At 38.3% G+C, this 8,858-nt stretch overlaps 3 protein-coding genes across 3 annotated transcripts; all 3 read left to right on the top strand.

Annotated features, from left to right (window-relative positions):
• Nucleotides 1–2,313: 2,313 nt before the first annotated feature.
• On the top strand, nucleotides 2,314–3,635 carry LOC126726519 (serine/threonine-protein phosphatase 7 long form homolog). Its single transcript, XM_050431794.1, has 3 exons — nucleotides 2,314–3,112; nucleotides 3,209–3,299; nucleotides 3,471–3,635. Exons 1-3 carry the CDS (start codon nucleotides 2,388–2,390, stop codon nucleotides 3,630–3,632), a joined length of 978 nt encoding a protein of 325 aa, XP_050287751.1. The 5' UTR covers nucleotides 2,314–2,387; the 3' UTR covers nucleotides 3,633–3,635.
• Nucleotides 3,636–3,713: 78 nt separating this feature from the next.
• LOC126726520 (leucine-rich repeat extensin-like protein 5) lies at nucleotides 3,714–5,123 on the top strand. Its single transcript, XM_050431795.1, has 3 exons — nucleotides 3,714–3,869; nucleotides 4,118–4,921; nucleotides 5,031–5,123. Exons 1-3 carry the CDS (start codon nucleotides 3,738–3,740, stop codon nucleotides 5,121–5,123), a joined length of 1,029 nt encoding a protein of 342 aa, XP_050287752.1. The 5' UTR covers nucleotides 3,714–3,737.
• A 1,112-nt stretch (nucleotides 5,124–6,235) lies between these two features.
• Nucleotides 6,236–7,945, top strand: LOC126729127 (uncharacterized). Its single transcript, XM_050434830.1, has 4 exons — nucleotides 6,236–6,375; nucleotides 6,574–6,684; nucleotides 6,885–7,089; nucleotides 7,827–7,945. The coding sequence occupies exons 1-4, from the start codon at nucleotides 6,265–6,267 to the stop codon at nucleotides 7,916–7,918; spliced, it is 519 nt and encodes a 172-aa protein (XP_050290787.1). The 5' UTR covers nucleotides 6,236–6,264; the 3' UTR covers nucleotides 7,919–7,945.
• Nucleotides 7,946–8,858: the final 913 nt, after the last annotated feature.

Genomic DNA, 8,858 nt, shown 5'->3' with positions numbered 1-8,858 from the left:
ACTGTCCGGTGTTAGGCAGATGATTTAAAAAGCCAAGGCTTGGCATGTATATTTAGAGAAATTTATTTTTCTTTTTTGGTGAAATATACAGGTGATACCTTGAATCATATTTGTTATTGAGGGCTTATTCTGAACTAATTGTTGATGTCTTTTTGCTGGGTCCATTTGTTGTAATTGTGTTAGAAGGCTTGTCCGTTCTGTTTATGGGAACAGGTTATTGAAGAAATTCTAAATTATTTAAGTAGTTTGTTCTGAGATTCTTCAAAATTTGGTGCTTATTAACTCTTTCCGTAGTGGTATATCTAATGACTCATTAAAGCATATCTTCCCATTTTCTAATGATAGCAACATCTTTTAAAGAAATAGAAACCTGGTTATGCAGTGATTCATATATGCATTTTTTTATGCTTGTTTGTTTTTACTTTATTGGGTATGCTATTTCCAATTTTGGTTCATCTATTGTGATAGTTTATAAAGTTTTTTGTGTGTTTGTTTATGTTATTAAATATGGGGTAATTGAAAAATGTTTAATTGGAAATGCTAAAAAGTTTTGGAACATTATGGGTGAGTTATTGTAGGACTAATGTTGTATAGGTTTTTTCACCTTTTAGTTGCTCATAGCTTGTTGAAAGAATAAGAAGGGTTAAAATTTTGGGAATTGGAATGAAAAATTTTGATGTTTAGCTTAGCTGAAATCATCACCCTTAGATGGAGCAGGCCCATACATCAAAAAGAGTTGCTTACTAATAAGAAAAATGTTTTCCATTTTGACCAATGGGTTGTCTGGAATTCCTATAGTTTTTTACTGACTCTGTGCATTTGGTAATTCGTTGAGCAGGATATATGTGAATTAGGGACCATTTTTGCTCCTGCTTGTATTGGTCATAGTTGGTATTTGTTGGTCGGTTTAAATGAATGAGAAAAAGTCATTATTAGATGGTATCTGATCATATGAAAGTTCCAACACACCATTTTAGGATATAACGATCAAATCACTTAATGTGCTCATTGACCATGAGATTTCCATAGTGCAAAGTGGGTTCTTGTTAGCTTTGATTATTACTGTTGTGTTGTTGGTTTGCTTAGATTATAAGTTGTGTGATGGCTTTGCGTTGTGTACTTGTATAGTCTTGTCCGAAGGTACTCTCTCTTTCTTCTGAGTGCTTTCTCGTTTTTGCTTCTTAGACTCCTCTCTCTCTCTCTCTCCAATTTTAGATTTATGAATTTCATGATTTGACCTAGGGTTTGGATCTTTTTGGGTTTTTTTTTTTTTAATTTTATTTTTTTATTAATTGTGTTTTTTAAAAAATGATTGAATTTGATGTAATTGGTTTTGCATCATGTTTGAATTTGTTGGTTTGTTCTACAAGTTGATGATTTAGTGGTTTTGCATGATTTGCTATAGCTATTGTCTAAGTTTAGGTTTTGGGTTTCTGGGTTCTTTTCTCTCGGCCAAACTGTTGAACATATTAGAACATAATAAACTAACCAAAAGTAAAAGTAAGTTCACAAACTCAAATTCTCGGGAAATTACATGAGGTTACCCTCTGTTGGGGCGAATTGTAAGTGGTTCACATACCCTCTGTTTAAGCCTTACAGTGACATTTTAAAGCCCTATAGTGGTGTTTTCCTGCAAATTTTTTTTTATAAGTATCAGGTTTAGGGAGCCCTATAGTGGCGTTTTTAAGTTCTATAGTGACGTTTTAAAGCCCTATAGCAGCGTTTTTCTGTAATTTATGGAAATCGAGTCTTTAAAACTCGATTTTTACGTCAATTTTTTCTCACTTTAAACCCATCCTCTTATAAATCGAGACTTAAAAACTCGACTTTTATATTGGAACTCGAGTGGAGGAACACTCGAGATGCTAGTTTTCAACATTGTTTTGAAACGTGACAACTAACTAAATTTTTTAATATTTATTGTTATTTAGAAAAAAAATTCTGTTCTTATCTAGTTTGTATGCACTTGTAATGTTTAACTGTCATTTGAATCTTCTATATATATATATATATATATAATTTTGAAGGTGATGGAATGAAAATATATGAACTCTTATCAAACATTGGCACAGAGAAATTGGGGTTTTCATAACCTTTTTAATTGTCTTTGCAGTATGGAGCCTCAGATCGATGAGGAGCTACAGTGCTTGCACCCCGGTCCGCTACAGGATTCAGTGTTGACGCGACAACCATATCACCGATCAGAGGCCATTTGGAATGGTGAGGTGAAATTTTTAGTTCTAACAACCGCTTTAATTTTTACGTTGACTTTGACTTTTAGTTAGCAAGTTCTTTCAAAGTTGTATTTCTAGTTCTAACAACCGCAAAAATTTTTATTGAATTTGTAGGACCCGGGCCCACTTGTGTGCCGTGGTCGCACTAAGGAGATGGCAAACGTTCAGATGGAAGATAATCGGGTGATTGACATTATCAAATTGCTAAGGTTGGAAGGATTGTTTAGAGCCCCTTCCAAAGAGATCGATAATTGCCTAATATCGGCCCTAGTTGAGCGATGGCGGCCGGAGACTCATACGTTTCATCTTCCACATGGTGAGATGACAATCACCCTACAAGATGTGGAGGTAATTTTCGGACTTCCTATAGACGGTGAGGTCTTGGTTGGACCGACTGCTGTGGAGGATGGGACTTGGAGGGATGTGTGCGGGGAGTTGCTTGGATTTACTCCGCCGAATGACAATAAAACTTTGGTGGGCCAAAGAATTCTCATCAGCCGACTTGTTGAGGCCATTGCAGCACCACTGCCTGAGGACGCAACAGAGATTCAGATACACCGGTATGCCCGGTGCTATATTTTAGCGCTAGTAGGGGATAAACTTTTCATGGACAAGTCAGGAGATAGGGTGCATCTGATGTTCTTGGAGTTTATGCGCAACCTTCGTGATCCGCGGCAGTATAGTTGGGGTAGTGGTTGCTTGGCCTGGTTATACAGGGAGTTGTGTCGAGCAAGTGAGAAAGGCGCATCGCAGATTGGTGGGGCGTGCACCTTGGTCCAGTATTGGGCATGGGCAAGGTTGCCATTCTTGTGCCCGAGGATAGAGCCCCCACCTGGATGTGATTATGGCCCATGGCCATATGCTCCACTTGCATTTAAGTAAGTGTTTTCCTAATATTTAGTTTGTTATGCAATGTACTCTTCTTAATAACTAAATTGTATTATCGTTCTTATGTTATTTGCTCATAATTGTAGGTGGGTGCGGGTGCGAAGCCCGAAGAGTAGGCCAGGTGGCACGGCCTTGATCCGCTATCGCGAGCAATTAGTGACAATGCAGCCAGACCAGGTAATAACATTCAAAAATTCGGTTTGGTTATAATAATTTCCCTTAAGAATATGATTGCTTCATCCTTTAACATATCTTTTGTTAAAATTGTGGTTTTTCCTTTTATCTATGTATTCTCCCTTCTTTCACCTTTTAAGATGCTATGATAATTGTTTTTTGTTTCTATTGTAGATTGTGTGGCAGCCATATGAGGCAGACTTCGGCCACCTTCCTGAGTTCTGCGTTGCAGGGAGGGATACGTGGATAGCCAGGGTGCCGCTTCTGTGTTTTTGCATAGTAGAGAGACACTACCCGGACCGTGTCCTTCGACAGTTTGGGTTGGCGCAGCAGTAGCCTGACGATGTTTTCTACGAAGATAGACTGCATAAAATTGACTTACGTGGGAAGGTGGAAAAGAATTGGAGGGAGGAGCATGGACCGTATATCATTTCATGGGAAATGAGACGACAACAACTTTGTCATGCACCTCCTCAGATTGGTGAGATGCCCCGCGATCATGCCTATTACGTCTGGTACCGTCCGGTCACTCGAAAGTATGTCGACCGCAACAGCGCTAAATTAGATATAATGGTAATGTGTTCTAATTAGATTTTATTGCCTATTTCGTTTTACTTGAGTACATGTATGAACGTAGAATCAGTTTCTATGAATTATAAAAACATATCTGATTAAAGAGTTTCTGTTACATATAGTACTCTAATAAAACTGTTAGTTTCTAGTTGAGTATTTGAGTAGATTAGTAAGTACTATATTATCCATTCATTAATTTATACATAACTGTCTCAAATATGATTGTACTGGTTCTTTCTCCGTTTCAGATTCAAAGCCATTTAGCGCTATTGGCGATACTTCCTGAAGGCAGCGAAGCTCACAACCATGTTCGGCGTGTCCTAAATAATGTGGTTGGCCTTGGTCGTGATCCTGTAGCAAATGAGGAGGCAGACAATGGCCATGAGACTGAACCAACAGCTACTGAAATCCCAAGCACAAGCGCAGCACCCATAAGTACACGGACCCGTGCTCAGCGTGCTATTGCAAGCCCAAGCACAAGCGCAACTAGGGGCCGTGGTCGGCCTGCTACAGCAAGCCCAAGTACAAGTGCAACCAGGGGCCGTGGTATGCCTGCTACAGCAAGCCCAAGCACAAGTGCAGCTAGGGGCCGTGGTCGGCGTGCAACAACCCCTCGGGTTGTAACTAGTCCTGAGATGCCTGCACCCATCCCGCACTCATCTCCTCAGCCTGAGGTCCCTCCACACATCCCAGATGCATCTCTTCAGCCCGAGGTCCGTTCACCCAGCCCACCTTCGCAGCCCAATTTTGATCTCGGTATTGATGACAATGTGACCCCTCCTATACTCCCCGAGACACCCTCTTACCCACCTACCAGCTCTACTGCACCCACTCCTGGCCTCTACTTAGAGCATCATTACCCACCTACCGCATCCTCATCTGACCCTCTAGGACCTTCGGTTGGGATTGACACTGTACAGCCACATACTGATGTACCAAACGAGCATCCCCCTCATCAGCCCTCACCTCCACGAGGTAGACCACAGCGCACTAGAAGAGCACCCACTTGTGGGACAGGTGGACACAAAATAGGACACCGAGGTAGCTCTATGGTATGATAACATTAATTAGAATTCAAATGCATATATTTTGTAGTTCACTTTCTTCTAATGATAACATTAATTAGAATCTTGATTGCGGAACTTCTAATGGAATTTGCAGCATGATGATGAGCCTAAGGATGATGCCCCGCAGCCTCCTCCCCCGCCCAAACATTACACAAGGGTTAAAAAACGCAAAATTGGCGAACCTTGAGTAAGTGCTAAAGTCATAATATTTTACCATTTTTCTTCTTCTTCTTCTATTATTCTTCTCATAGTTTCTTAATTTTTTGCCTCAGAATTGTTTATTATCAATTTATCACTAGAGAGTAGAGAGCTTGGGTTGTGTTGCGTTGGAGCAGAATTTGAAAGAGTGATTCATGTCAAATTTCTTATCTTAAAAAGTTAATATTTCTAATGTAGTGATTCATCAATTAGTTAAATGTCAATGTTTTGCCAAAGATCCTTGTAATAGAAACTTTGCTTTTTTTATTGAAATTATTGCTAATTTCGTGTTTGTGAGGCATGATTAGTTGTATGTTGAAGGCTTAGGCAGATTGGAAAAAAGAATGATGTAGGTCATTTTACTTATCGCATCTTTTTGTACCATTGCCTGGTTTTCTCAATTGTGCTTAAAAAAAAATATTATAAAGGACCTATATAAACAAGATGATGCATATGTATGAATGAGACTTTCCACTCGGTACTGTTTGGGAAATTTCGGTTCAGATATGAATTAGTTTCATGGACAATCACCCCCCCACCCCACCCCCAGGCTGGGTGTCCCCCCTAAATTGCACCACCTTTAAGTTTTCTGTGTGTAAACAGTGCAGTTTTTTGGGTGTGAATGTGTGGACATTGCCATTATCATCAATATGAAATTGACAAGCTCATTATGGAAAATACCCCCTTTTTTTTCCTGGTTGTCTCTGATTGAAATTCAATACTAATTTTAATGGGTTTGGCACTTCGGAACTAATGGAGGTATAGAGTGGTTACTTTTTTTTTTTATTGGAACTAAAGGAACCAAATATTAGTTAATGATTTTGATTGCGGGGTTTGTGTTCGATTATGTTTTGTATGTCATTGCTCAATTCAGTTATAAGAAGAAACTGAATATCAAAAAATTGTGACACTTTGAAATTGAATTTCACTTGCTTTATTTCTGGTTCTGCGATAAATTCAAATTATAGTTTGTATGTTGGTGCTACTCTTGTAATTTCTGTTTCCACTTAGCATTCAAATGTGCCTTAATTGCTCTGTTTGTATAAGGGAATGGCTTGTAGTTGTGATCTTAGTCCTTGTTACTTTTGTGTTCTCAGTTCCGTGGTGGGCCAATTTCGATTGCTGAGTACATGGAGGAAGTTTTGACAAATCCTAAGGCTGGTTTCTACATTAATCAGGATGTGTTTGGAGCAGAGGGTGATTTTATAACCTCCCCTGAAGTAAGGCAAATGTTTGGGGAGGTAAGTTTTTACTATTGAACTTCCAGTTGCTCATATCTCCTCTCAATTTTCTGAAAAGCAAACCTCCAATCCAACAAAGTACGGAAGAAGAAGGCTTTAATTTCTAGGAAAAGGAACATTATTATCTGAGTTGCTTTCATTTTTGAAGATTTGCAATCAAGAAGAATGATTTCTCATGTCCTGCTTATGTAACTTCAGATGGTTGGTGTTTGGGCCATGTGCCTGTGGGAGCAAATGGGACAACCAAGTAAAGTTAACCTTGTTGAGCTGGGTCCAGGACGAGGAACTGTGATGGTTGATCTTCTTCGTGTAAGTGACCACATTCCTTGTCATGCTTCTTTCTTGGATTTTTGTTTTTTGAGTAATCATTAATGTTCAAGTGAAAACATTAGTTTGTCTTCACATTCCTTCATCTTTCTTTGATTTTTGTTCTTCATGTTGTTGTTTAATTAATGAGCATATGGCATGGGTTCAAGTGTTAGGTTGAAGAACTGTAGCTTTTATTGTAGGGTGCCTCCAAATTCAAGAACTTCACTGAATCATTACAAATACATATGGTGGAATGTAGCCCAACACTGCAGAAGCTTCAGCACAGCAACTTGAAATGCAAGGATGAAGATAATACCGATGACAAGGTTAACAAAAGGAGTGTCAGCACATTGACTGGGACTCCTGTGACATGGCATGCTGCACTGGAGCAGGTTCCTTCAGGATGTATGAAAATATCTAAAACAAGCAGACACACACAATAGCGTTCAAGTCAATAGATAGATTCTTATGTGTGTGTGTGTGTGTGTGTGTGTGTGTGTGTGATTAATGTTTGTATGTGTTCTGAAAATTGAGTAAAAGATCTCTAAGCTGCTCTCTCTTTTTATCTCTCTAGATAGTAGATGTTAATTTTCTATCCCTAGACAAAACTTTTGTTCTGTAATCTCATAGGATGATATTTGAGGACATGAACCAGATGTTCAGGGTATCATCCTATGAATCACTTGTTTCTTACATTACCTCATGTTTTCCTTTTTAAAGGTTTTGTGCTGCAATTGCAGTCATACTAGGCAAAGAGACTATTAGATGTCTGATGTCAGTTCTTTGGAGGCAGATGTTTTATTTACAATTCTGCAAATCAGCTGTGATTGGCAAGCAGAATGCCTGATTTGACAACAATGATGCTATTGTTATATTCTACAAGCAATTCAATTTGATAGAGATTTGAGTTACCGTGTCTAATATTTATGAAATACTGAATGTAATACATATTGGAGAAGTTTCTCTGTTGACCAGGCTTTATAATTGTGTGGCCTAATGCATATCTTCATTATCAATTCTGATTTTGACTCTGAGGGATATTACCAAACTGTGTCCTGTTTTCCTGTATTTTTAAGAGTCAATGTGACGGTTTGTTTTCCTATCTTCCTGACCAACTTTTCCTCTACTTCCTCGAATTCCAGTGCCTACAATCATCATTGCCCATGAGTTTTATGATGCTTTACCAGTTCATCAATTTCAGGTTTGTCTTATTAATTTGAGTTGTTCTGGATGATAGTTGTGTCTCTTGTTATATTATATATAATTACCATCAATGATAGAGATTTTCACTCTGAGCTGTCTCATAGGATGATATTTTTTATTCAATAAAATTTTGATTACCGTATATTAAAAAAAAAAGACTTATTCAGGTACCCAGTCTGTTTGGTGCATTGCGAAGCTAAATTAGGGTAAACTCATTAGTGTTTGGGATCTTTTTAGCCTAGTTGAATTTGTATTACACAAAGCTGTGCGTTTTCTATCATGCCAAATTTTGTTAGTGGTTCTAACAGAAAAATATAATGTTCATTTCTATCATGTTTGATTGCCAAGGTTATTTTGGAATTCTACCTCAGCTGGTTAGTCTTTTTTATTTATTTTTAAAAATTATTCTAAATATTTGTGCTCCTTTCTTTTCAAAGCCAAATGATGAAAAAAGAAAGAAAAAGTAAATATCCTTAATTCTCTCCACTTCTCATATTTTCTGAAAATTTAAATTTGACTCTTCCTTTTGCCTCTTTTAAACCAAGTATTTGGTATGATGGTCTAAATCGGATTCTGCAGCTGTTTTCTCACCCTTTGCTTGGGACACTAATTTTTTCTCCATTCCCTTTATCGTCTAGTTAACTTGCATATATATACATACAAGCAGATTTTGTTTTGTATTTATATCCTTGTCTTGAATGCTGATGTGCATGCAGTGGATGGATGAGTTTGAGGCCTTTCACGCAGCAGTAAGTTCAGACAGCTCATACACATCAACTCTAACTCAGAGCCTTGCCCTTGTGCTGGATGAGTTCTACAAAAATTTTACGGTCAGTTGGTGTGTCTGCTGTTTCTGGTGCTGGAATAGATGCCTTCTTCAAGGCCATTGAAGCAAGTGCCGAGGCTGATCTTGACAAGAGATGGGCAGAGAAGCAACGTTTGGAGGAAGATCGCAGGAAGGAGAACTTCGA

The sequence above is a fragment of the Quercus robur genome, chromosome 5, assembly GCF_932294415.1.
Source record: "Quercus robur chromosome 5, dhQueRobu3.1, whole genome shotgun sequence".
NCBI lineage: Eukaryota > Viridiplantae > Streptophyta > Magnoliopsida > Fagales > Fagaceae > Quercus > Quercus robur.
Note: the sequence above shows the minus strand (reverse complement) of the source record. Positions and strands in the feature narration are given on the sequence as shown.

Bases quoted from the DNA above. Each gene is read 5' to 3' on its own strand.
- LOC126726520 (XM_050431795.1), top strand. From the start codon at position 3,738: ATGAGACGACAACAACTTTGTCATGCACCTCCTCAGATTGGTGAGATG. The intron at 3,870-4,117 runs GTAATGTGTTCT...TCTCCGTTTCAG, and splicing joins GCGCTAAATTAGATATAATG to ATTCAAAGCCATTTAGCGCT. The intron at 4,922-5,030 runs GTATGATAACAT...TGGAATTTGCAG, and splicing joins GACACCGAGGTAGCTCTATG to CATGATGATGAGCCTAAGGA.
- LOC126729127 (XM_050434830.1), top strand. From the start codon at position 6,265: ATGGAGGAAGTTTTGACAAATCCTAAGGCTGGTTTCTACATTAATCAG. The intron at 6,376-6,573 runs GTAAGTTTTTAC...ATGTAACTTCAG, and splicing joins TAAGGCAAATGTTTGGGGAG to ATGGTTGGTGTTTGGGCCAT. The intron at 7,090-7,826 runs GTATGAAAATAT...CTCGAATTCCAG, and splicing joins GGAGCAGGTTCCTTCAGGAT to TGCCTACAATCATCATTGCC.
- LOC126726519 (XM_050431794.1), top strand. From the start codon at position 2,388: ATGGCAAACGTTCAGATGGAAGATAATCGGGTGATTGACATTATCAAA. The intron at 3,113-3,208 runs GTAAGTGTTTTC...TCATAATTGTAG, and splicing joins TATGCTCCACTTGCATTTAA to GTGGGTGCGGGTGCGAAGCC. The intron at 3,300-3,470 runs GTAATAACATTC...TTTCTATTGTAG, and splicing joins TGACAATGCAGCCAGACCAG to ATTGTGTGGCAGCCATATGA.